Source organism: Coniophora puteana, assembly GCF_000271625.1.
Source record: "Coniophora puteana RWD-64-598 SS2 unplaced genomic scaffold CONPUscaffold_7, whole genome shotgun sequence".
In the NCBI taxonomy this organism is placed as follows: Eukaryota; Fungi; Basidiomycota; class Agaricomycetes; order Boletales; family Coniophoraceae; genus Coniophora; species Coniophora puteana.
In genome coordinates, this window is record NW_006913059.1 from 1204280 (window position 1) to 1229529 (window position 25250).

General features: G+C 55.0%; 10 protein-coding genes across 10 annotated transcripts; 2 read left to right on the forward strand and 8 right to left on the reverse strand.

The window, feature by feature from the left end:
- Positions 1-225: 225 nt before the first annotated feature.
- On the reverse strand, positions 226-6201 carry CONPUDRAFT_166022 (uncharacterized protein). Its single transcript, XM_007771262.1, has 10 exons — positions 5879-6201; positions 5770-5826; positions 5674-5709; positions 4438-5610; positions 3095-4383; positions 2956-3028; positions 2493-2904; positions 1142-2414; positions 1013-1087; positions 226-954 (listed from the first exon to the last, which is right to left on the reverse strand). Exons 1-10 carry the CDS (start codon positions 6044-6046, stop codon positions 426-428), a joined length of 5085 nt encoding a protein of 1694 aa, XP_007769452.1. The 5' UTR covers positions 6047-6201; the 3' UTR covers positions 226-425.
- Positions 6202-6662: 461 nt separating this feature from the next.
- On the reverse strand, positions 6663-7930 carry CONPUDRAFT_57022 (kinase-like protein; the record flags this gene model as incomplete). The annotated part of the gene is made up of 5 exons (XM_007770824.1): positions 6663-6771; positions 6832-7196; positions 7251-7466; positions 7525-7754; positions 7840-7930. 5 exons carry the CDS (start codon positions 7928-7930, stop codon positions 6663-6665), a joined length of 1011 nt encoding a protein of 336 aa, XP_007769014.1.
- An 802-nt stretch (positions 7931-8732) lies between these two features.
- On the reverse strand, positions 8733-10186 carry CONPUDRAFT_137690 (uncharacterized protein). The gene is made up of 5 exons (XM_007771263.1): positions 10082-10186; positions 9837-10028; positions 9336-9757; positions 9072-9282; positions 8733-9012 (listed from the first exon to the last, which is right to left on the reverse strand). The coding sequence occupies exons 1-5, from the start codon at positions 10158-10160 to the stop codon at positions 9008-9010; spliced, it is 909 nt and encodes a 302-aa protein (XP_007769453.1). The 5' UTR covers positions 10161-10186; the 3' UTR covers positions 8733-9007.
- A 752-nt stretch (positions 10187-10938) lies between these two features.
- Positions 10939-12957, reverse strand: CONPUDRAFT_144579 (DnaJ-domain-containing protein). Its single transcript, XM_007771264.1, has 4 exons — positions 11907-12957; positions 11700-11850; positions 11314-11638; positions 10939-11230 (listed from the first exon to the last, which is right to left on the reverse strand). Exons 1-4 carry the CDS (start codon positions 12314-12316, stop codon positions 11004-11006), a joined length of 1113 nt encoding a protein of 370 aa, XP_007769454.1. The 5' UTR covers positions 12317-12957; the 3' UTR covers positions 10939-11003.
- A 173-nt stretch (positions 12958-13130) lies between these two features.
- CONPUDRAFT_105562 (ER lumen protein retaining receptor) lies at positions 13131-14269 on the forward strand. Its single transcript, XM_007771265.1, has 6 exons — positions 13131-13253; positions 13319-13387; positions 13447-13603; positions 13661-13918; positions 13969-14064; positions 14139-14269. Exons 1-6 carry the CDS (start codon positions 13232-13234, stop codon positions 14173-14175), a joined length of 639 nt encoding a protein of 212 aa, XP_007769455.1. The 5' UTR covers positions 13131-13231; the 3' UTR covers positions 14176-14269.
- A 146-nt stretch (positions 14270-14415) lies between these two features.
- Positions 14416-16288, forward strand: CONPUDRAFT_137692 (uncharacterized protein). Its single transcript, XM_007771266.1, has 9 exons — positions 14416-14642; positions 14793-14854; positions 14910-14940; positions 14991-15038; positions 15096-15286; positions 15340-15457; positions 15508-15598; positions 15657-15759; positions 15822-16288. The coding sequence occupies exons 1-9, from the start codon at positions 14535-14537 to the stop codon at positions 16117-16119; spliced, it is 1050 nt and encodes a 349-aa protein (XP_007769456.1). The 5' UTR covers positions 14416-14534; the 3' UTR covers positions 16120-16288.
- A 603-nt stretch (positions 16289-16891) lies between these two features.
- Positions 16892-20213, reverse strand: CONPUDRAFT_90713 (transportin-PC; the record flags this gene model as incomplete). Its single annotated transcript, XM_007771267.1, has 9 exons — positions 16892-17071; positions 17121-17395; positions 17458-17932; positions 17983-18294; positions 18344-18454; positions 18510-18583; positions 18648-19539; positions 19732-20058; positions 20112-20213. 9 exons carry the CDS (start codon positions 20211-20213, stop codon positions 16892-16894), a joined length of 2748 nt encoding a protein of 915 aa, XP_007769457.1.
- A 530-nt stretch (positions 20214-20743) lies between these two features.
- On the reverse strand, positions 20744-22494 carry CONPUDRAFT_125326 (putative lysine decarboxylase). Its single transcript, XM_007771268.1, has 5 exons — positions 22105-22494; positions 21829-22028; positions 21579-21674; positions 21480-21525; positions 20744-21430 (listed from the first exon to the last, which is right to left on the reverse strand). Exons 1-5 carry the CDS (start codon positions 22259-22261, stop codon positions 21168-21170), a joined length of 762 nt encoding a protein of 253 aa, XP_007769458.1. The 5' UTR covers positions 22262-22494; the 3' UTR covers positions 20744-21167.
- Positions 22495-22633: 139 nt separating this feature from the next.
- On the reverse strand, positions 22634-23850 carry CONPUDRAFT_166029 (uncharacterized protein; the record flags this gene model as incomplete). Its single annotated transcript, XM_007771269.1, has 4 exons — positions 22634-22977; positions 23034-23146; positions 23208-23463; positions 23539-23850. The coding sequence occupies 4 exons, from the start codon at positions 23848-23850 to the stop codon at positions 22687-22689; spliced, it is 972 nt and encodes a 323-aa protein (XP_007769459.1). The 3' UTR covers positions 22634-22686.
- Positions 23851-23877: 27 nt separating this feature from the next.
- Positions 23878-24784, reverse strand: CONPUDRAFT_137696 (uncharacterized protein; the record flags this gene model as incomplete). The annotated part of the gene is made up of 1 exon (XM_007771270.1): positions 23878-24784. A coding segment is annotated over exon 1 (561 nt), but the record flags the coding sequence as incomplete, so codon positions are not given.
- Between the last annotated feature and the right edge of the window lie 466 nt (positions 24785-25250).

Genomic DNA, 25250 nt, shown 5'->3' on the forward strand with positions numbered 1-25250 from the left:
GATACTAGTACGTAACATCTTGGTGGGCCCTGCATGGCAGTGCATGCACCGTCTTTGCGAGTGAAGCAACTAGAAGCCATACAGCACGGCGTTGATGCTACCGGTGTAGACTAGGCTTGAAAGTGCCAGCTTGAAAGCGTCTTGCATGGCGGACTCATCCGGAGCAAGAGAAAGCCCAAGGTTTGAGAGGTTTTGTCCGTGAGAAACACTGCTCGATGGTGCGCGCTGTAGCCAGAACGGAAGCCTAAGATTGGATGATGGAAGGCAATAACCAAAGCAAACATAAGATACCTAAACAGCAATGAGCAGGGGGTAGTACGTGTACGGAAACTAAACAAATCAGTAAACTATCATCGTAGGGCATCGACATCGTGCACAAAGAACCAAAAACCATTAGTGGTCGTCACCATCCAGAAGCCAAAACGCTACAAGCGCCAATCTCTGAAGAAATCATAATCAAACTGCACAAATCCAAGCATGAAATCAGCCGTGGACCCTCCCTCGCCTTCGCCGTCCTCTCCTCCATCTTCCAAAGCAACATCAGCATCGGCCACCGCTTCGTAGCCATGATCATCTTCAACGGTAGGGGTGACAGCCTTCGACGGCCGCGCCGAGGGCGTCTCGCTCGAAGCAGCCTCAGGGCCATGCTCTGCCCGTTCCTCCGCCTCCATCTCCGCGCCAAAGTCCGCCTCATCCGCTCCGACCAGAACATTCTCCTCGCTGGCGGCTATAGCAGCCGCACGCGCGTCCTCCGTGTCTTCAAATTCTCCAAGGGCTTTGGTGAGCGCTCCTTGATCGTCAAAGAGCGTCCGCCAGTCGAACTCGCCCTTCTGGATGACGATGTCGTCCAGCGACCGCTTCTGATTGGCCTTCATCAACATGGCTTCCTCAACGGTGTGCGACGAGATGAAGCGATAGATGTGGACGTCCCGCATTTGGCCGATACGGTGGGCCCTGCACGAGAAATTGATTGTTAGAAAAGATGAACGTGAAAGTGAAAATGACGTCATACCTATCCTCGCACTGTCTATCCATCTGCGGGTTGAAGTCACTGTCGTAGAAAATAACGGTGTCCGCTCCAGTAAGGCTGCGAAATCCAGACATCAGCAAGATCACAATATAATAAGATCATAATACATACTTGATACCGACACCACCAGATCGGGATGAAGCAATAAAACAGAAGATCCTCGGATCCGCATTGAACCGCTCCGTGATATACTGCCGGTCCTCGATCTTGGTCGCACCGTCCAGCCGAAGGTATAGATGCCCGTGGAAATTCAAGAACATTTCCAGGATATCCAGAATCCTCGTCATCTGCGTGAAGATGAGCACGCGGTGGCCCCCCGCCTTCTTGTCGCGGAGCAGCCGGCTCAGCATCTGCAACTTGCCGCAATCATACTGCAACAGCAACGGATCCGGGAAAGCTATCTGAAGCTTGACGCGCGTGTGGTGTAGGAGGGAGTCGAAACCAGGCGGCAAAGATATGGAAGGGTCTTCGAGCTCGGGAACGCAGAACCGGGCCACATCCTGAGCGACGACAGAAGGCGTGACGAAGGCGAACCTCTCCACAACGTCCCGCATATCCTCCGCGCGCTCCTCGTAAGTCTTGATCGCGGCATGCGTGCGAGTGACCGTATCCCAGTACTGATGGCGGAGGTTGGCAGCGGCCAAGGGAACAAGGGGGCGATAAAACCGCTTGTAGGTAGCGATAGCCTCGCTGTTGTAGATAGGCTCGCGCCTGCACCGGATAGTGTTCATGTACCCAACGTGCGCCCACCGGCTAGCCCGCTCCGCACGAAGTTGGTACGCCCTGTACAGCTTGTACCCCTCGATCGTCCGCGTGTCCTTGGGTGGACGCGGCCCAGGGAGCTCGGAGAGGAATGGCAACCTCAGCGTCGCGTCCAGTCTCGTCGTCTCCGACGACGCAAACACCGACACGTCCTGGTGTTCGACGAACCTCAGCCCCAAGAAGCCGAGGTTCACCTTCTGCTCGTCGTCGTTGTCCTGCTGCTGTAAAAGCCGCCGGCGCACGAGCAGCTCCTTGATCTCGTAGTCCACGACCGCCGAACGCGTCATCGCGAACGACGTGACAATCGGCCGGACCTCGAACAGGTCCGGGTGGTTGCACACCTTGCGCAGCTGCATGAGGATGTTCGCGATCTTCTGATAGACGCCGGACTGCAGCGCCTCCTGCGTGTGCGCGCGAGTCATGAACTCGTCGTACAGGAAGCGCTGTCGCTTAGAAAGCGGGCAGAGCACGAGGTGCTCGTACTTACTCGGCAGCTCTTTCTCGACATCCCGCTTGAGGCGACGAAGGAGGTAAGGGCGGAGGACTGTATGCAGCTTTGAAACACGCTGGATATTTTCATCGTCGAGGGCGCTCCCCATCTCAATTGCCTTTTCGAGCGGGTCTGAAGAATAAAATCATTTCGTCAGCGTCATCCTAACAGAAAAACTCAGGAATGCTCAGAAAACATTGGGAAACTCACTCGAAAACCAATCCCCAAATTCCTTGAGATTAGCAAAATTCGTGCCCGACATGAGAAACTGCAGTAACGCCCACAGCTCCGTAAGGTTGTTCTGCAGCGGCGTGCCAGTGAGAAGGAGCCGACGAAACGAGCGGAACATCAATAAGATATTCCACCGCTGGGACTTGAAGTTCTTGATCATGTGCGCCTCGTCGAGGATCATATAGTACCAAGGCTTGCGCTTGAAAATGTGCGCGTCGCGGCTCGCGAGCGTGTAGGAGGTGACGCAGACGTTGAAGCTGTGCTTGTTATTCCAGCCCTGTCGCAGTTCCTTCCGGCGCTTGGTAGATCCGTGGTAGCTCAGAATCTTGAAGCCAGGAAGGAATTTCTTAAACTCCATCTCCCAGTTGAGGAGCACGCTGGTCGGAACGATCTATTAAAATTATAAGTGAGTTACCAGAAATGATATCGAGGTCGGACATACGATCAGATGAGGGCCCCAAATACCACGGTCGCACGCCAAATGCGCCAGCAGCGAAATAGTCTGAATAGTTTTCCTGACAAGGCCATAGCATGAGCTCCACATTTACGAAATAAAAAGAACAAACACGTAGATAACTCACCCCAATCCCATCTCGTCCGCCAAAATCCCATTGAGATGATTCGAGTGCAAACTCGCCAGCCACTCGAGGCCGGACTGCTGATACGGCCGCAGCACCCCACGCAGCAGCAACGGCGCCGTCACCTTGCTGTCCGGGTCCCAATCGACCGGCGCGACGGCGAACGGCTTGAGGTACGTTGGAATATGGTCCTCGGGGTCCCCAACGAGCTGCTCTTCGGCGACATCAGAAGCTGCCTCATCGTCGTCGGGTTGCACGTGCGATGTTTCCCGGGTATCAGGGGACACAAGTCGTGTCGGCGCTTCGCCCTGGATTTTAGTGACCTGGATGTCGTCCTCTCGCGACATGATGGGCACCGTTCTCGTCATCGGATCGTGTTCGGCATCCTCTACCACACCGGGCTCCGGTGCTGGGACGTCCTGCGGAGTCGAGATTGACTCAACATTAGAGTCGATGTCCATCGTGTCGTCGACTTTGTCCTCCTCCGGACTAGGCGATGAAGGATATGCGAGGCTCGACGATGGGGAGGCGCGAGCTTGCGGGGAACCTATCTCGTGAACCGCCCTGCTTGGAGATGCCACGGGTGAGGGTGAGGTGGAGGAACTATACGAGACGAGCCCTAGCACAATGTTTGGCTTGTCGTCCGCGTGCGTAGGCGAGGGTGAGGAAACAATTGGACTTGATGGCGGAGAAGCCCTCGTAGGAGTAGGCGTCTGAACGTGTTCGGCACTACTCCAGCGAGAAGGTTGCGGGGAAGAAATATGGGTGTCGAAAAGTGCACTTGGGGAGCGGGACGCGGTTACAGCAGCGTTGGGAGAATGGTGAACGCTTGTATCTTCCTCCTCGATTCTTGACTTCATGTTCATCTCCTCGTCGATGGACGAGACCATCAGACGTCTCTCATCCTCGTCTCTCGGCAGATCCCTGACTCCTAGCAACTCCAGAGTGTTGACATCTTCGCCCTCTTCACTCCCACTGTCTTCACCCTCGTTTTCATCGGCCCTACTCTCGTCGTCACTGTCCCGGCCCCCCATCCTCCTTATATCTTCTTCAGCAGCACCATCATTCTCCTCCTCCTCCTCTTCCTCTAATCCCGATTCATCCCCCCAGCTTTCCATAGCATCGCCCAAGCTACTGGCCCGACTCGATGATCTTCGAGAATCGCCTCGAGCGAGCTCAAGGTGCTGTGATTCGAGGATGTGGCCGGACTGGTTGAGAATAGCATCGAGATGCTCATGTCCCTTTCTTCGCTCCTCCTCCTCGGCCTTGAACCGTTCCTGCTCCCGAATGTACTATACACAAATATAAGAACGCGAATAAATTTATAAAAAAAATAAAAGACGTACATGAACGGCCTTCTTCCACTCCACCATAACCATCTTGATCGTCGCCTTCGCCAGCGCCCTCAGCCGCTTCTCCTCCTTCGCCCTCGCCCGATCTTCCCGCAGCGCCGACTGCTCCCAATACACGTTTATCTTGCTCGCGATCTGGCTGCAAACCGTCCGCCCGCGCCCGAGGTTGCGGTTACTCCGCTGCGCAACCTCCTGCAAGACGTGGTCCCAAATGTCCACCCCGCGCGGATGCGTCTTCGGGGGCGCGAGAAGAGCGTCCTTGTCTTGATCCTGCAAGAGCGCGATGGACCGACTGTCGAGCATAATCCTCCCCTGCCGCCGCAGCGTGTCGACTCTCGCCAAAAACTCTGCCTGCTCATTCGCCTTCTTCTCCAGCTTCTTCTTGCTTTCTTCGCCATCCACGGAGACGTAGGAATTTAGAAACGCGTTGATGGATGATCCGAATTTGGGTGGAGGGGCGATCTGGTGCGGGCTGGAGTACATGGGAGGGGGACGTCGGACGATGAGCTTGACGCGCTTCACGCTCTTCAGCGAGGATGGCAGTGGCGACTCGAGGACCTCCGGAAGATCTGCTATCGTCACTCTTCTCCTTAACGGAGTCGTTGGTCGCGAGCGTTGTGGTGGCAGCTCCGCCACGCTGCTTGTTCTGCGCTGCCGACGCGACGAGCAGCCCGGCGAGAGCTCTGGCTCGCCGTCGTCGTCGGGTGGAGGGGGAGATGGCGAGGGCGTCCGCAGCTTCCGCTTCTTGCGCAAAATGGGGGGCTGATCAGGAGTTTGGACGTCGAGAGTGGTGCGCTTGCGGAGGTGGCCTGGTGGCGCTGACATGGACTCGGATGGGGGATGGTCGAGCGTGCCCTTGGGAAGGGTCTGTCTGGGGGGACCCGGCCTCGATCTGCTGTTGCCATGCCCGTTCGGCGTGAACGCAGATATCGAGATAGGTTCGACCGCCTTTTGCTTGCCTTTCGCCTTGGCGGAGAGTGCGGGGGTGGAGGTGGGCTGTGTGAGAGAATTCGAGCGTGGGCGCGGATCGGACGCCGTGCTCATGGTAGACGATAGAGCCGTCAGATTCTGGATGCGCGCGTGGCGGGCACCCCTGGTCTTGCGAGAAGGGCCAGCGGCAGAGGAGGAAGCGACGTTTTGGAAGATATCGTAGTACTCGGACTTGTACTAGAAGGAAACAGGCGATAATGAGCGCGAGCGTCAAAACACGAGATGCGGCCAAAAACGAACCTCGCGGAAGGCAGCCGAGCCATCTTCTTTCGCCACCTACGAAAGACGATTATTTTAGGAGTGCTTACGACCGGGCGGGGCAATTTGCATACGTACTTTGGGATCGTACGAGAGCAGCGTCACAAACTTCTCCAGATGAAACACCTCGCGCACCTGAGAGAATAAGTCGGTCAGAGAAGGCGTAGCAAATCTGAAAGTTACGCACCAGCGTATCATGCCTGTCCAAGACCTTGTCCAGCTCGTCGTGCTTCTCCGCAAGAACCTCCTCCGTCTTCGAGTCTGCTCCATCCTCGCCCGTTCCGTCTCTTCCATCCTCCCGAGTCGCCGCAGATAGGCTTTGAGTCTTCAATTGCGACTTCTTCGCCGCTTTCATGTCGAATGTTCACCAGGTCATACGGAGTTGGTAAGCAGAGGCAGGGGCCGAGCAAGCTGATCTCGGTGGATTCTCGACGGTTCGCCAAGCTTGTTGCACCAGCTGGGAGTGTCAGTCGAGGTGGGGAGAACGAGCGCAGCGTTGTTGTGCGAGGGAGTGTCCACCGCGCAGTGTTGCGCGAATCCGAGGAGGACTGGGGCCATTTCCGACATGATGTTCATGTTTGTCCGGGCCAAACACGGACGCCCTCACGCTACGCGGGAGACAGCCGAGACGCGCGACCTTCCGCGTTCTCCAACCCGCTGACCTGCCACGTTCACGTTCACCTCGACGTCACCAACGCTCATATAAAGTCTGTGTATATCACGACAAACGTGTACATGTCCTCGAGTATGTCGCCTCGAGAGATATCATTGGACCCGGTATGTATTGGGTATTACAACAACTATAGCAGCGGGTAAAAAGACATATGTACAAGTGCAATGCCGACCTTGTCAAGAACGATAATGATGTATTGATAAGACGTTGAAGGTGGATGATGAGTTCCGATAATGTAAGAAGTCCGTTTTGCTCTTTTTTCGGTGTCGTAAAGACTATAATATATGACATAGAACATTCAAGGCGTGGGGGATGTGTGCTCGAAATTGGGGAAGTCAACGCCGTACGGGTCCGGAGCTGAAATCCCATACATGGCGGTCGCGTTATCTTCAGGGTAAAGCTCAAATCTACGAAAGCAAGTGCTCATCAGCAAATACCGCGGAAAAGGCAGGAAAACGACAACATACGCGCTCGCATCTCCCGCCCTCGATATCCTCGGCACATACGGCGCTGGAATCGTACGCTGGAGCAGCTGCTCCCAGTTGACCTCCTTGAACCACGGATGCGCGAACACGTCCCGCGCACCGTGTTTCATGTTGCCGAGTCGACGCGTCGGGTCTTCGTCCATGAGCTTCAGGATCAGGTCCGTCGCCCACCGCTCGAAAGCGGGCCAGCGCCGTATGCACCGCGGCCCCTGCTGGATCATCTCGTACAGCTGGAAGTGGTTCCGCTCCTCCATGTGGTAGGGAGGGTAGCCCCAGAGCATCTCGTAGATGAGGATACCGAGCGCATACCAGTCGACGCTCTTGTTATACCGTTGTTGCCGAACGATCTAGAGCGACGCGTTGATATGCAACAGAGGCGAGCTAGAAGGTTCGAGGCTTACCTCGGGAGCAAGATAGTCAGGCGTACCGCACAGCGTCCAAGTCGTGTTGTCGCACATCTTCGAGAACCCAAAGTCTGCGATTTTGATATGGCCGTCGTGGTTGATCAAGATGTTCTCGGGTTTCAGATCACGATAGATGATATCCCGAGAGTGAAGGTGATGAAGGGCCAGCGCGACTTCGGCCGAGTAGAACTTTGCAACAGCATCAGGGAATCTCTGCGCCCCAGCCATAATAAGCGAGAATGCTCGAATCCACATAGACGCATATACGCACTCCAGACTTGCGAAGCAGCGTAAACAGCTCCCCACCAGGAACAAAGTCCATGACCATATACAAATTCGCGCAGTCCTGGAACGCGCCCCAGAGGTTGACAATGAACGGATGCTGCACGATCTCGAGCATCGCCTGCTCGTTGTTCGTATGCTCGACCTGCTTCGTCCGCACGATCTTCTCCTTGCTGAGCACTTTGATCGCATAATACCGCATGTTATGTCGACTCCGCACTACACCAACGCCAGCATAAACACAGCGGGAAGCGCTAAACCGTGAATAGCAAGTCCCCTATCCAGAGCTCGTACGACAACCTACCGAGGTGCACCCGCCCGAAGCTGCCCGTCCCGAGCGTGCGCTCAATGTGAAAATCCGTGAGGCGGTACGTGCCCTTGGAGCGCGCCGGCATGTGCGGGGCGCTCAGCGCCGTGTGAGCGTCGTACGCCGCGTCGCTCACGCTCATCGACTCGGACGTCCGCTGCGTGGACATCGAGCCGCGGTGGTACTCCGAGATGGACATGCCCATCGGCACACCGCCGGGCGGGGGATACGGGGCGGCATGTGGCGGAAGCACGCCGGAGAAAGACGCCTTGGACTGCCGCAGCTGTTTGAACCGGTCCATGGTGGCGATTGGTGGAAAGGATATGTGGGTATGTGCGGGTGTGGGTGGGGTATGTGGGTAGAATGCAATCGCCGCGAAAGCAGGAGCGTCAGTGAGTTTGGCTGGTAGTTAGCACCGCCCACGACGAGCAGGATGCAGAGATGAAAAGGATGCGAGTAAAAGAGGGAACTCGAGTGGACCGCCGTGGTGGATGTGCCATCGTTTTGTTGGATGGCCGTCCTTTGCCCTTTCTCGGAACCAAACAAACATCAAATGAAACTACTAAAGGCAACCTCCGAGCCCCGCCGTCGTCCATTTACTTCCGCGACTCCGCCCCCGCCTTGTACTGCTGTCTCCTGGGTTACAATAACAACAACACCTTTCTACAAGTACAAGGCGCTCCCCACGACTACACGTCCTGGGTGCCCGCGGTCGCTTCCATAACGTCATTCAAAACCATGTTCTCCGGTCTCGATCTCAATGATCGGTCGACACACTTCCTGGAAGAACACCTCGCCACCCCCTCCCAAAGTCCGCGTTTACCACGTCTCATCATGCATCGTGGTAAGCAATACCCCAGATCGTTGTAATGAACCTCGCCTCCTGCATCCTCGGATCTCGTGCTCCAGGGCAACAACCTGAAGCAAGAATAGCACATTAATTGATACTTTACATACTCATGATGTCGTATATAGTTGTGTATGCTCATAATATACCATAATTAACAGACTGTACGATATAAACATGTGCATGATGAACAATATACCAAATGGGTGCAAGCGGAAGTCGAAGCAATGGGTATGTGGCAAAATGAATGAAGAGAGTGTCCCAAAAGGTGCGTTTGGACGTGGGTACAAATCAAGATGCAAGCAAAAATTGTGCGAGTTAATCTTGATTGCAAAGCGATGAGTTCTCCGACATTGACCCGAGAAGGGCTTTGATCACATACTTTGTGAGAATGTCTGAGAACGGGCCGAGTCAATGAAGCGCTGGAGGGTTGCCATGACGGGTTCAGACATGGAGTTGAACTCTTCAATAGTTCTTGGAATCCTGCATTCCACACTTTGGGTGAGGGGAACAGCGGGCCGGTGCACAGGATCAGTACCTCGCGGCCGGGGAGGTACCGGTACAGCCGCCACCTGGGGCATCGGTGACTGTTCCTAAAACATTTGCTATCAGGGCGCAAATCACCTAGACTCGGTAAAGAGCGTACGGCTTTTGGCGGCAACACTGCCGGTTTTCGCGACATGGGCTGAGCAGCACCCAGTCTGTCTACACTGCTGGATGTATGCACAGCTGGAGGACCCCGCCGAGACGCCGGTCTCGGCGCGATGGGCGTATGCGCGGGAGAAAGGGGATAGACCGGCGAGTCCATCGAAACTTCCTGCTTGACCTCAATGGGCGGCAAAGATGCATAGCGGGTTGGTGGAGAAGTAGATGTAGCCGGGGTGGGGAGGTGTGCTGCGGGAGAGGCGCGCTCTTGCATGCCTTTCCACCTCACCCAGTCGGCAACCTCTTTGAGGTCGCTGTCGAGACGCTCGGCCCAGAAAGCTACCAGGTCATCGTTCGGATCCGGTTTAAGTCGGTACAATTGATGCAGCTTGAGCCGAACCTCGAGTGGAAGGCTCGGGAACACTAAATGATCAGATCACCGCGAATAGCATGTGTCAGATACAATTGATGGCATAAACGCGTGGTAGGGGATGTGCCTTACACATAGCTTCTGTGTCATCCACCTCAGTGGGGTGCTCTTGACCGGAACTCTTACGAGATTGAGATCGCTTGTTATTGAAATATGCCGAGACTCTCTCGAAATTGGCATGCTCGTTGCCAGGTATCTGTCTGACATGCTCTGCTATCTCAATCTTTTGGCTCCTGGTCGGATATTGCTTCTGATTGAAGCAATCTGTGTGGGTTGTGAGGAAGGTGAAATAACAACATGAGAAAAAACGAGCTGACCTCTCAAGAACACGAGGGCGGGCGGTGTAAACATATGCCTGGGTTTGTTTCTAGAAGACGTTGAAGATTCGGCCTGCATTGTAACAAACGGACAGAATATATAAGGAGGAAGGGGGGAGGGGAGGAAAGGCGGGCTGGCCTTGTCGTGCTCCCACCCAGAAGGCCCACATTTTATACCTCCCTCACGAACCTGGGAGCAGTTACGTCTGCAAGTGTCAATGAATTGGGCATATTTCCAATGGAGCGCTGGACGAGTCAATGTGTCAATATGTCGTATCGACATAACCCGAATCGGGCCCCCAAGCGAGAATCTGCATTCCCGATATAGGGTGGAAAAAACATTTATTGCCCAGTTGTTACTGAGATTTGAGACCCGACTGAGACCCACTGAGACCTTCCCTTTTGTGCTTTTGTGCAACTGGTTTCAAAAAACCAATTAGAGACAATCAGACAATGGGTGGAATCCACAGACAAGACTTTTCAGGAATGGAGTGCGATCGTGCCGCTACTGGTAAGGTACGACTGTCGATAAAAAAAAAGTTGGCATCAGTGATAGTGAGTTGCCATAAGGCAAAGAAGGTTCTACAACATGCCAAAGAAGGGACTACAAAGCAATCTTAGAAATAGGGTGTCTATGATCGGACAAGAGATAACTAATCTTACACAGGGTTCTACTCGAACATATGGCCTTTTTGAGCTTCGACCAATGCCGTGCACCTCCTGTTGGTCTAGTCTCACACAATAAGCACGATGGGATGGCGGGATCTGACTGGATCACAGCTCCTCTATTGTTAATATCGTACACGAGTGCAGGCTAATACCAATTTATCGAGCCTCGAGGATTGCGCCTAGCATCACGAGGTGCAAGAGAGTTCAATGCATGAGGAGACAATGGGAGGAGAAAAGGGGGGCCAACAGGGGCCTATCTTTGACCCCCCTCTTCCTCCTTCCGCATAGCAGCATCCCACACGCTCTTGACTGGACCCACCTCCAGACCTAGCTTGCCCTCTATCATCATGTCCACCATCTCGCTCCTCAGCTCGCCCATGATATCCTCCCGAGGATTCGCCGGGGGCGTGAGCAAGTCGGCCGGCACCCTCAGCCGGCTGCCGTGCAGAGCGTGAAGTTCCTGGTTCAGCGCGACGGACACTGCGGTGGCGCGAACAAAAGAGGCGCAGAATTGCATCCGGAGTCAGTATATAAAGAGACCCAAGCGGAAGCAAACTACCCACATTCTCTCTCGGACACTTTGGCTAACATGCCTACCCGCTCTGCCATGCTGCGAATTACGTCCAAGTCCATCACCGAGTCACCTCGTGCAAGGCCGGGGAACAGGACCGGCACAACGCGACTCGAGGCGATTGAAAGGAAGAAGAAGACCTGATGCAGGAATATGACATGCTGGAATACGACCCGCCTTGGGAACAGGAGACTCAGGACTGTCCATTCCAAAGAAGCACTGTCGATAAAGGAACTTGGGGTCGCCGCTGAAGGAGATGGCGACACCAACAAGAACAGCTCAGAAGCAAAAAGGCCTACGAAGAGGAAGTAACGCCACTGGCCGCCCATCGATCGAGTCAGACAATGTCAGAGTCACAGGGAGAAGAGACATCTGTACCGAGGAGATGGGGTTTGGCTTCCCGATAGCGGATAACAATACAAGGATCACGGCGGATACGATATGGTATCCCGATGAGCTCAAAAGACCTCGTCGGAAGTAATCCCGTGTTGTAACGCAATCAGTCCAGAGAAGGACATCAGGACCAAATCTGCAATGTTACTATTCTCGACTCAAAGTGTAATATGAGAATAGCAATGAGCATACCTATCGTATGCGAACCGTACGACTGGATCTTTCAATGCCTCGAATGCATCTCTCACTTGAATGAAGAAAGCTTCCGCGTCTGCACCCGCGCGGTCTGGGTGATGCTTTTTGGCAAAAGTGCGGAAAGCAGCCTTGAGGGCTCCCTCGCCAATGTCCGGGGATATGCCAAGAAGCTCATAGAAGTTTTGAGGCAGATCACTTGAGGCATCGAAGAAATTGTATAGGAGGTAACATAGGACAACGGCGGCGTAAGTGAAGCGGTAATGGCGTACGTATGCAGCAGTCCGCGGGGCGGGAGGGGCACGACGCAGAATCGTGGGGTATACCCGATGTCCCACGCGGAGTATTTGCCGGGTGGCGAAGTCGGGGAGGTATGTCCAGCTGAGAAACCGAAAGATGGCCGTAGACATGAACTGCAAACGGAGGTGTTAGCATTCTTCGGCTTCGAGTAAGACGTGATGAGAATGAGAAAGAAGGCTCAGGTCTGCAGAGCAGGAAGATTGGATCTCATTTCCTCAGCGGCACACCCCACGCCCGTCTAGACAACCGCGCCTGCATTGTGCGCATATAACCACGCGCACGCAGCGTCGTTCTCTAGCTGCGGCGCTATTGAATATGCGTCCACGTCTCCGTGGAGCTTTGGGCAACGTAGGGCAACCACGTCCGGAGACCACCTGCGCAGATAGAGCTCGCTGCGCAGGCTCGGCTAGGATGTTGCCCGCGGCGGCAGCACCAGCTCCTCCGTGCGCGTATGAAACGCGACGGGAGAGCGGCACACGCGCGCCGAGGTGTGGTGGCTCTGCCTTTGCTAGTGCGCCTTGGGCTCGCGGCGCACCAGCCTAAAAGAGAGCCAATATATGTCGGTCCGGCCTTACAATGCCCTGCAGAGGTCTTTTGCAGGACACCGTTTAACGAACGCGTTAAGGGCTCGGGAGGTCTGAACAGGACGCGAGGTGCCAGGCTGAGATCGACCCTTTTACTAAAGCATCGTCGCCAGAGAAAACAATCAGAGTCGACGCTCACCTATAGCGTGCCCAGCAAGCCAAATGCCCAGTGGAGGAGGAGGAGGAAGGGAGCGAAGAGGGAACGAGCGGTGTCGCGCGGCGAGCCGATCGAGGACATGCCGCGGGTGACAGGCGCGGGAAGTGCTTAGTCATTGGATTGCCCGCCAAAGAAGGGGGACACGTTTGAGAACGACAGAACGAACTTTACACCTTTGCATTTCCCCACCACGCCCAAACTTCAACGTTCCACGGCTGCCCACTCGCCCGCAGCTCGAGAAAGAAGTGTTGTTGGGAGTTACGAGTCAGCTTGCAGAGTAGGCCATGAATCTCTTCCGTCTTTTGGGTCCGTACCCTCTGTTTGGTCTCGCGTTTCCATCAGGGCTGACCTATGCGCGCACCCACTCACAGGAGACCTGTCCCATTTGGCTTCCATCTTCATTCTCATCCACAAGATACAGACGACAAGGTCGTGCAGAGGTGCGTTCTGCCCCTGTTTGTTGTCCCAGCTCGAGTGTCGAATTGACGGTGTTACACAGGCATATCCTTCCAGACTCAAGCCCTGTATGTTACAGTATTCGTCGCGCGTTATATCGACCTGTTCTTCCGATGGATATCCCTGTACAATTTTTTCATGAAGATCTTCTTCATCGCTAGTAGCGTGTACATCCTCTACCTCATGAAGTACCGTTACCGGTCAGTCGCCCCTTCCGTTTAACTTGTCGCTCCACAGACTCTGAAACGTCACCCTAGACCCACGCACGACCCCTCTATTGACACCTTCAAAGTCGAATACCTGGTCGGCCCGGCCGTTGTTCTCTCGCTCATCTTCAACTACAAGTTCGAGTTCACCGAGATTCTGTGGACGTTCTCGATATATCTCGAGGCCGTCGCGATCCTGCCCCAGCTCTTCATGTTGCAGCGCACTGGAGAGGCTGAGACCATTACGACACATTACCTCGCTGCGTTGGGCGCGTACAGAGCTTTATACATCCCCAACTGGATTTATAGGTGTGTTCAACTATGACGTATCGTCCCAGATTCCTGATAGGCTAGCGCAGATATTTCACGGAAGACGTCGTCGACCCCATCGCTATCGTTGCTGGTCTCGTGCAGACGGGTCTTTACCTCGATTTCTTCTACGTTTACTTTACAAAGTACGTCGCCATCTCCACGCTCACGAAACCTGCTGACTTGACGCGCTCTTTTCGTCGTTGCTGGGATGGAATAGAGTGTTGCAGGGACAGAAGTTCGAGCTCCCTGCATAATGTCTGGCGTAATTACGTATACTTGCCTCAGAGAAGAGTATTACCGCGTTTTGAACGCGCGCATGTCTGCAAATGCACTAATAAACACTTTGCGCAAAACGTTTGACACTGAGATGACGTGGTCTCCGTAAAACTTAGCCGGACCTTTTGAGTCTTATGCCCGTGGGAAATACAGGTCCGAGGGACGGAAAGGTCAGCCCAAGTGAAGTCTCGCATAACATAGCTTTCTCCATCGTTGCAGGCGTTGCAGAAACTGTGGACATCTCTCTCACTCCCTTAACCTACGGTTCAAGCCTACGACTGGAAGCCAGCCCTCTCTGTCGCGGACGCTGACGACCCCGAATACACAACAAGACACCATGCTGGCACGGTTCTGTTCCGTGCTATACGCGCTCCTACTTTCCTTGTGTATATTATCGGGCGTGCAGGCAAACACGGACAAGGTTGCGAACAAAACGATAGAAAGGGTAAGCAAACTTGTGTCCCTACTCTCTTTGCGGGTCGCCCCACTTTCCCGTTCACCATCTTGCCACATTCCTCGCCGGCTTTCGTACCACTTTGGTCCACCTTCGTTCCCAACCCCAGTTTCCTGGACGAGTCACTTACATGCGTTGCAGAGTGTACAACTTCGCACACACTCGATATTCCCGCCATACATCGACCAAGACCTGCAGAATCGGTACGTAGGTATGCTCGCGTGGCCACAACAAAGACTCATCGTCGTCGGTGCATAGATGGTGGGACTTTGGAGCTGACACCTACATCGTGAGTCCTTCCAGCACCTTTGCGTTACACCAAGACTGACGGTGCCGCAGAACACGAACAAGCACATCCGCTTAACCCAGTCACGACCTGGCCAGAATGTAAGCCCCTTTGCCATCCTACGTGAACCCCCGCCTGACCCTCTTGATTCTCCATAGGGATGGCTGTGGACAAGATACCCTCTCACCGCGCCCAACTTCGTCATCGAGGTCGAGTTCAAGGTCTCCGGCCAGTCGAGCCACCTCTACGGCGATGGCATGGCGATCTGGCTGACCAAGGACCGTGCCGAGACGGGGACTGTCTTCGGGAGCAAGGACAAGTTCGAGGGGCTGGGCATTTTCCTTGACACGTCAGTCTTCTATCTTGCTAATATATGCCTACGAGCTGACGGGATGTTTTCAGATACGCCAATTCGCGTCATCCATATGGCTTCCCCCGCATCGTGGCCATGATGGGAGATGGGAATACCGCTTACGACCAGGACAACGATGGGCATTCGCAGGCGTTGGGGTCTTGCTCCGTGCGTCCCTCCAATTCTGAAAACTTAACTATGCTGATCAAATGACACAGGCAAACTTCCGCCGTACAAATGTCGACACGAAGCTCAAGCTCACGTACGTGAAGGGCGGTTACCTAGACGTCCAGGTCCGCTACAAGGCCTGTAAGCTACCTTCGTCTCTGCCCCCCTTCGACTTTCCCATCTGATTTCCTTCGGTAAGGGGACGACTGGACCCACTGCTTCCGCCTCGAAGACGTCAACCTCCCCTCCGCGCCCTACCTCGGCCTCTCAGCCATGACCGGCCAAGTCTTCGACTCGCACGAGTACGTCTCTTTCCTATCTCTCCAACACAAAACACATCCCACTGACCTCCCCACTCCGACAGCGTCATCTCCGTCGCATCCTGGTCCGCCGTCCTCTCGGGCGACAACGCACAAAAGGACAAGATGCCCAACCACGGCGACAGCTGGTGGTCCCCGCGCGACACCATTTTCTCCCCCTCTTCCGCCTCCGATGAGCCCGCCAAGGGCACCTGGCTCGGCTTCCTGCTCAAGCTCGTCCTTGGCCTCGGCGTCTGCGCCGGCGCGCTCTGGGGCTGGAACCAGTACAGGCTGCGCAAGCTGTACGGCCCGCGCGCGGGCATGTTCGGCGGGCTGGGGTACTCGAACAGCAAGAAGTTCTGAGCGCGGTGCTCAGTCGTGGTCCGGGCTTTCATGGTGGTCTGGGGTTTCTTCTTTGTTGCTATATTTGAACACTACCGGTACTTCGTCGAGACATCTTACCTGGCTGGTACTGGCGGCTATATGTCATACATAATCGACACGATTTTCCGACGTCACGTCGAGCGACCGAATGATGATGGTGTGATGCGCGATGCCGATGAGATTGAGAGAAAATGTATCTACTACTATCTACTGTAAGTACTAGGACACCAGAGATGCTAACTACGTATGGTACTACTAAAAGCAAGATGACGAGCTAATGAGCTGCGGGACTATTGCGGGTTGGAGGGATGATACAAGCAACCGTGCCTTTTGGAATCCAAAGCTTGCCACCCAAGAGCGAAGAAAGAAGAACGAGGCGATGAAAAGGTACGTAAACTACTAACTACTAAGTAACGAGCGGCCTCGGAGGCAAGCACACGACATATAATGGATGAATGGATGAATGGGGGTGGCGGTGGTGATGGCGATGGCGATGATGAGATATCTATCTACTGTAAACTACTGTAAGAGGCCTGAGACCTAATTGAGAGATGAAAAATGCTATACTACTGCTAGGTAAAAAAGAGATTCCCAGTTGCGGACATCGGATACATGAAGTTATGACGGAACAACGAGCGGACGGTGCATAGAGCGAAGAGTGGGCAGGCAGGCGCATGATATACATATGATACATTGCATGTTTGAGAAACGAGAGCCCGGAGGCTTGATGCGTGATGCACGAGGTCGTAAACTAAACACCGTAACGAGCAGCAAGGCGCTCCTGAATGATGGGTGGGAACGTCTGGACCTGGGCGGTCCATCCGTCCGCATCGTGGTTCTTGAACCCGGTAAGCAGCTGCTGGAACATCGCGTTGAGCTCCGCCGAGGGGTGGTTCCAGCGGATGATCGCGTTGCAGAACCAGAGGAGACTCTGCGGTCGAAGTCAGCATATTCTCGACGACGAATGCATATAGGCGTACCTTGGCGACACCAGCAGGGTTCTTCTGCACGAGCGTGCAGAGCCCGCGGAAGGCCGAGTCCTTCTCCTCGTTATCCCTGATCTCGTAAAGAGCCTGGCACCACGCCGACGCGAACTCGGGGAGATGAAGGGACACCAGGTCGGGGTGCATCAGACCGATACGGCCGATGGACACGGCCGCATTCTCGTGTAGACTACGCGGCGCCTTGGGGTGCAACAAGATGGGGATCAAGCGCGAGATCAAGGGGTTGACCCATTGTTGGAACTCGGGGTCGTCTGGAGATAGATTATCATGAGCATCGCCCCTGTATGCGCTGAATTACCCATCGAGCACTGACCTCGGCCATAACGCAGAGCGACTTCTCCCACAGACCACGCAGCATTGTTGCACGCGCTGATGAACTCGACCTTTGGCTCAGGATCAAGCTGGAGAATCAGTTCGTTCATGATGGCCGGGAGATGCGGGCGCAGGAGCCCGAAGCATCCCATCGCGAGATCGCCGACCAGTGCGTACGCTGACTGCCTTACAGGCGCCTGAGGGTGCTTCAAGCACACCGTGAGAAGCTGGAGCAGACTGGGCTGCGTCTGATTGACGAGTGTGTCAAGGTTCGAGCCCAGACCTTGGGCGAGGCCCGAGAGGAGATCGAGCGAGACGACAAGGAAAGACTTGTCGGGCTCGTCGAGGTCAGAGTTCTGTTGGTAGGCCTGATACTGGAGCAAAGCATGGTGGACGATGTTTGTGCAACGCTGGAAGACCGGACCGGCGTAGGGAAGGAACGCAGCACCCATCGCGATGGTGACTGAGGCCAGGCACTAGAAATGGCGTCAGAAAACGTCCGTCGCCAAGACAGCACTATGCTTACTTCGAGGAGTGGGATAAGGTCGTCGTCGTCATCTTGTAACTTCGACCACCGCTGTGTGAGAGGCGGCATTAAGATGTCCACATAAGCGGGGTTTGACAGTGCACGTCCAACTGAATCAGCGAGAGTGCCAACAGCATCGTAGAGAATGAGCATGTTCTTGTGCTGGTACTTTTCGAAGGCGAAGACCAAGTTACGGAGGACAGGCTCCAGGTACGGCACGAGCTCGGGGCCAGCGTCTTCCTCGAGAGTCGCAAAGGCACTACAACCAGCTTCTTGAACGCGCTTGTTGTCGTCTAGGACCATGCGAAGCAGCTAGAAGGCGGTCAGATGTTATTCAGTGTACAAATTCCGTCCCACGTACTCCTTCCATGGTCGGCACGAAGAACTGGTTCTTGTGATCATCAGAGATGGGTTGTGTGCACCAACTAGCGTAGCGTCCAAGCGTCCAGCATGTGATTGAGCGCACGAGGGGCTAATGAGGCGCGTTAAGATGTTTATTTGTACGCGCCACCATCAACGAGACGTACCTTGGGGTCATTGAGCGTGTTGATGAGATAGGGAATGAGAGTGCTGAGATGGGGCTCAATAGCATCGATGCAGCCTATATGCGCCTTAGAACATAGCATACAGCGGGAACATCGATCACGCACCTTCGGCCATCGCGCCCAAAGCCAAAATCCCGCTCTCCCTCTCCAACCACTCCGAGCTCCACAGCTTCACCTTGAGCGGCTCGAGCAAAACGTTCATCAGACTCGCCCCGAACCTCACCGCGAGCACGTCGAGAGCAGCAGCAGCACACTTGCGGAGGTTCCACTCCGTCGACATCTCGTCAGCGAACTCGTCGTCATCCAGGTAATCCTCTTCATCTTCTTCGTCGTCGTCGATTTTCTCCTCGCCATATGCGCCGCGCTTCGCCTCCTCTCCGTTAGCCTGGCTCTCGCCGGGATCGCGCTCGAAGCCGTGCGACTTGCCACCGTAGTGGCGAGGCTTGATGTCCTGCTCCTTGTCGGGAACGCTCGTGTCCTCCGTGTCGCCTTCCAACCACAGCAAATCGTCCTCTCCATAGATCATGCAGTCAAGGAGAACAGGAGCGACGCGGGGAAGGAGGGGAAGGAGATACTGGGCAAGGTCCGGGTCCTCGGCGAACGTGAGCCAGAACTCGCAGGCTTCGAGCGCCACGCTCTCGTTCTTGTCCTTCGTCGAATACAACATGTACTCGGCCACGTTGGCCATTTCCGGCATGAGCTTCTCAGGCCGCGCGGCAAGGAGTAGGACGAGAGCCTGGCACACGTGCCGCCGGACGCCGGGGTCCTCGTCGGAAGCCCGCTTGAACAGACAAGCAATGAAGGCGTCGATGTGAGTGAAGAGGGACTGGCACCCGATGGGGACGAAGTAGGAGAGACAGGCGACGGCGTGTGATCGCATCTTAGCGTTCTGGTGCTCGGAGAGCATGAGGAATTTAGGGATGACGTAGTCCAAAGGGCGTGTGCCGTTGATCTCAACGTCCAGCTTTCGTGGATAATCCTCGCAGGCGCGCTCAAAAACACTGAATGCGGCCTAACTCAAGTATCAGTATATATTTGAGGGAGACGATCATGGCGGACGATGGGAGAGGTAGAGCCATTGAAACACCATATCACACTTCACATGTGAAGACAGAAAAAACACGCGATTCACGCATCGATGGGTTCAAAGACGAATGGATTTGCAAGGAGGCTGAAAGAGACTGTATGGGTATATGCGGCTTACCTCCTGGAGCTGAACATCGGGGGAATCGAGCATGTTGACGAGCTGCTGTAAGCACTCTGGCCAATTTCTGGGCTCAAGTACGCCTAGAAAAGCGACAATGTCCTGTCCCGCGGCATTACGGATCGTTGGGGTGTCCAGAAATGCGCGGAGGACGGCCGATTTTGAAAAGCTGACGACGGCAGGGGATGCGGACAGGATGAGACGGGAGTTGTTCTTGAGGAGGTAGCCGGCTATCGTTCGTATTCTCTCATCTTCCTGGGGCATCGAGGTGAGGATATATGAAAGATAGGCGATGTAGTCGGGAACACGCGTAAATGCATTTAGTTTCTGCGGGGAGCGTTAAAGGTAGGCGCGCTGTATGCGAAAGACTGGTATCGTACATGAGTGATCGCCTCCTGGACCTTATTTTGGGTGCTGGTGGAATCGTGTATTGTTTGGAGGATTTCCTGGAGTCCTGCGGGATCAGGTGTCCAGCCTTCCATCGTATTAAGTCGTAAGACGCGTCGGGGGGTGGGATGAAGAGGGGAGAGGAAGGCGCGCCGGGGAGAAAACAAGGGTTAGCAGCGGCCAGAGAGAATGTCCCTCAACACAGCGGCAGTCTGTATGTCCGTGTTTACAGCCGTGGGAATTGATCTGACAGGCCAGCCCCCCCAAACACACTCGCTCCAATTTGCGCTCTCTTCAGGAAGCCGTTACGGTCACATCATCCCCATCCCAACTCAAATGCAACTGTCACTCCCCTCACCAGACCGAGACCGCTCGCAACATATGATGGGGTCTAGAAGAGCGGGAGCCCCAGATCCCTCTCCTTGTGAAAGAGCCACAGAGCTGTATGATGCCCCGCGGACCGCCTTCGCGAACAGGGCTGCAGACGTTGACACGCCACGCCTTCTATTTTCTCGGCTTCGTGATCAGGATATTTCAGACATGCCGATGACCGCGATTGTCCTCCCCGCTTCGTGGTTCTCATTCTCAGTAGCCACGTTATTCGTCTGTTAAGGTATAGTGTTTCCTCGTCATAGCCGCCGTCATACGTATTCGCAAAGTGCCCCGTGTCACGAGGGGGCTTGGTTAGGCTGATCCCTGCATCGTGTTATCAGAGCGCTCACGGAAGTAATCAAGAGCCGCCTCATGCGCCCTAGCATCACAGCGAGGCAAAACGTTTCCGTAACAAACACAGTTTCCGGCCTTCTGGAAGAAGCCGCGTAAAGAATGTTCCCCTCCCCACATCGTTCTTCTTTTTCGGAATTAGCTCTTTGTCATGAGGCGCAAACATACTATACCCCTGTCATCCAAAAGATACCATCCTATTGGTCCTCTGTGGTTCTATCAATGAGGTATCCCGTCTGCGGCTATGGCACCGATGATGAACTTTTCCTGACAAGCGCAAAGGCTCGCTACTGCGCCCCCGCCGAACCCGAGACACCCCCGGCGAGCTAACTAGCGGCCGGGGCACTAGTGTCGACGTTGTCGAGCCACTGGAAAGGATAAGCGCGAATGCTCTCTGCGTCCCACGACTCAATCGCGTGGATCGCGGCCTTGCCCCAGTTAAACATTTCGTGCTCGGCATGGTCCTCCGGGCCGTCGACGAACGTCACGAGGTTTTCGCTCTCGGGGCGGATGAACCCCTCCGCAATCCCTCGCTTGATGAGGCTTCGCAGGGAGTCGTAGTAGCCACACACGTTCAGGATCACGACGGCTGTGGAATGAGTCAGCGGGGAGCTGGGCGACGAGTAGTGGCAGATTACCCTTGTTGTGGATGTTAAGCTGGTTCCAAGTGACTACCTCGAGAATCTAGATATACCGTTGTCAGCCTTGATTGTACCACAGTGACAGAATAAACATACTTCGTCCCAAGACCCGAACCCGCCCGGGAGGCCGATGAAGCTACCAACGCGTTTCGCCATCTCGACCTTACGCTCGTGCATCGTACTGACATAGACCTACCATGAAAGGGACAGCATCATGAGCCCGAACTGTCAATAGCAAACCTCGCTTAAATAACCACTAACCGACTCGACCTGCTCTAAATCAGCCTCTCGCCTGAAGCACCTCAACGAAGCACCTCACTCACCGCTCGCGTCTGCTTCAGCGCACTCGCAACCTCCTCGGACGTAGCGACAGGCTGATCGCCCTTGTCCTTCTCCCCTCAGCATCGACCATCGCCCACGGCGAAACGCCGATCACCCTCCCGTTCTCGTGCTCGAGCACAGCGCCGGACACGGTCCCCATCAGACCCGTGTTCCCACCTCCGTACACGAGCGGGCGGTCTGCATCTGCGAGCGCATGGCCGACGGCTGCGTTGGCGTGGCGTAGCACAGAGTCAGTGCGATGTTACTAGGGACATTAGGGACAGGGCAGCTCAGAACATACATAATGCAGCGTTCTGGAAGGCCTTGGACTTTCCGAGCGAGGACGCGCAGTAGACCGCCACCGCGCGCTCGGTGGACGGTCGGACCTTGAGCTTGCGTCCCGCCTCAGACGACGGGTCGAACGATGCGGGCGGTCCTGCGAGGGGTGCGTTCGCCATAATATCTAGCTGTTGCTGGTCGCTTGACGGTGAGATCTAAGTGAACGAAGCGGAGAAGGGACGGCGGCGATAACGATGAGATGGATTCATAGGGCAAGCCGAAGATCTTCGGCGCCGGTGATATAGAACCTAGCCAGTACATCCGGGGTTGCATCGTGCCCACTGGCAAGGACATCTCGGAAGCGTCGTTGAGTCAGAGTGATGGTTTGGGCGCCTAGTGATGGACGCATGCGGTGCGGAGGAAAGTGCGGATTGGGCCCGGGGGAGCTGCACATCCCACTTTGTACATGGCTTTGATTCTAGGCTCCCAAGTTTCTGAAATCTACAAGTAGTGTCTTCGTACGAATTGTTTGCCCAATGGCAATGCCCATACGTATAAATAATCCCGATGAAAAAACATACATCTCCCGAACCTCCCATATCGTCTACGCATACAACCCCTCTATCCTAACAGGCGGTAAAGGACGCCCGCTTGTCCCAGCATGGTACCATTTTGCACTCTCCCCACCCGACTCGAAGCCGCTTCCGACCACTGTGTAGCTTCCCTTATGCCCCCACCACAACCTCTCAGCACCATCCGCTGGCCACTCATCAACGAGATTAGCAAGCGTCTGAATGTGTCCATACGTAGCTGGCTGAGGCCCCTGTGGCCGCTGGCGCGCGAGGAGCGTGAGCAGCGCAGCGAAGAGGTCGAGCGCGATGCTGAGGTTCCATATCTGCATCTGCAAGTTAGCTGTCTGAGTAACGAAGAGAGTAGAGGGATTTGACGTGCTTGAGTGGCACCCATGCTGAGATACCAATGCATGTTCGTGACGGCTTCAGATTCTGACTGCGTATAATCGCCTTGAATGAGCGCCATGTCGCAGCATAAGCTGAACATCCAGTCTAAAGTGACAGATCAATGATCAGCACACGGATGCAACCGAGCCATTATCAGAAGACTCACGAAGGAACGGCTTCGCAGCCAGCAAAAACACGCTCGTCCAGCTCGAAAACACATTGCGCACCGGGTTGCTCGACAACCAAGGCCCCCTCGCCCCCGCCGCCTCCCGCCATGTCGCCTCATCCCTCAGACTCGACACCACGACCTCCGCAAAATGCAGCACAAGCGTCAACGAGCCCTGCGTGGTCGCAATAACCGGGTACCACACCCACCACGCGAGCACAACGCGCACGGACCCGTCAGCTTGGGCGCCGCCACCCTGTCATATCCCGCCGAATGTGAGATTGAGGCTGCGCCCCGCCTCGGCGTCGAACATCGGGAAGAACGACCAGACCAGGCCCGGCCCCGTGGAGTGGAAGATGACCGCGCCCCAGACGACGTAGCCCGCGACGAGGGCCCACGTCCCGAAGATGATGCGCCGCACGTCGCGCCGGGCGTGCCAGAGCGATGGCTGCGAGATGGAGGACGTGCTCGGCTGCGCGGCGAGCTCGGTGTCGATGACACTGCATATGCAGCGCCCGTGAACGCGGGTGACGTAGTTGTGTCGCAGGGAAGAGGCTGTGGTGTCGAGCGCGGTTGTGCACCACGAGATGTTACGTGTGTTGATGAGCGCGTAGATGGCAGAAGGGTCTGGAGAAGGACGCATACGCCGAGGTAGACGAAAGGGACAGTGGTGGTAAAGAGGTATGCGTTTGCATATGGGCCTTCCCAGGTTTCGAACGCGAGCGAACTGGACGCGAAAGACAGAACAAGCAGCGCTGTCATTGATACATTTGCCATCAGATCGTTGGGGCCAATCCACCGATTCCCGCGCGTTGCGCTGAACAATGAGGCGTTGGTGTTGAAGGCGAGGCGCCCTTCCTGGGCGAGGACGGAGCGTTGTGGATGAATCCGATGGACTCGGTGCACGCGGAGACGAAGAAGTTCATCACGAGAATGGAGAGTCGCGGAACAGAGTGGTATGTGCCCTTGTAAACAGTCAAAACACTTGGGGTGATTGGTGTATGATAGGCCACGGCACCCAACACAACGCAGGCTATAGCAAAAACGACAAAGAAAACGAGGCCTGCAGTGGAGAATGTGACGAAGAATCGCGATGAATGACTGGTGGGCGAGAGTCCCTTCGCTCATGGGAGTCCGAGTAACCAAGGGGTTCAAGGAAGATGAGATGCTCGGCGGGATCATCGGTTGCGACAACAAATCTGCTTGACTTGAGTGACATCGTCGTCCGTTCATAGAGTTGTTCGGTGGACACTCGAGAGGATGACCAAGGAACGAGTCTGATCATGTACTTGTATGAACACAGCATGTTGACAAGCATGCATTATGCTCGACGACCATAGTGTCTTGGCAGTGCGCATGTCAGCCGGAGCCAATACCTCAGTGTCTGTCTTTCTGTGTCGAATGTTGAAGAGTGTTGGTCAGATCCTAGAGAGCATCGACAGTTTCAAAGAGAGACAGAGAGAGACGTGACATTGGCAAGCGCTGTGTATCGCCACCGGGACTTTAATGGAATGTCGCAATTGTTGTGATGCTGACTTCGTCCCCCCGAATCTGTCCTACCGAGACAGGAAGTCCGTGGGTCGGTCACCGAAACTTCATGGGCTTGAAGGACGTTTGTTGTGCCAGGAGATGGATCATTCTCTTAGCTAGCAATGCGTCTGGACGCCTTTGAAGTTGAAATGTGGAAAACGAGATAGGCCCGCGCCGGTCGTGCGATGGCGATGCCATCAAACGGCCTTCTTGAATTAGGTTCTCGAGATAACACACCTGCTGCGATGCCGAGTTGTCATATTCTGCTCGGAGGGCTGAGTATCTGTCGTTGCGAGGGCCAATCCATGGATCAGAACGTTAGACGAAGGAAGAACAGAGGCAGCGTTGTTGGACTAGACTCGTGACCTGTCTCAGCTGGTGCGGCCTAATAAGGCAACGAGCCAGAGGCTCTCGCGTCAGCGAGACTGGGATATTTCGTCGACTCGCTGGCAGGCGACCGACGGAGTTTGAATTTTGGCTCGGCCCGAGAGAGATCGCCGTCCGGATAGGGAA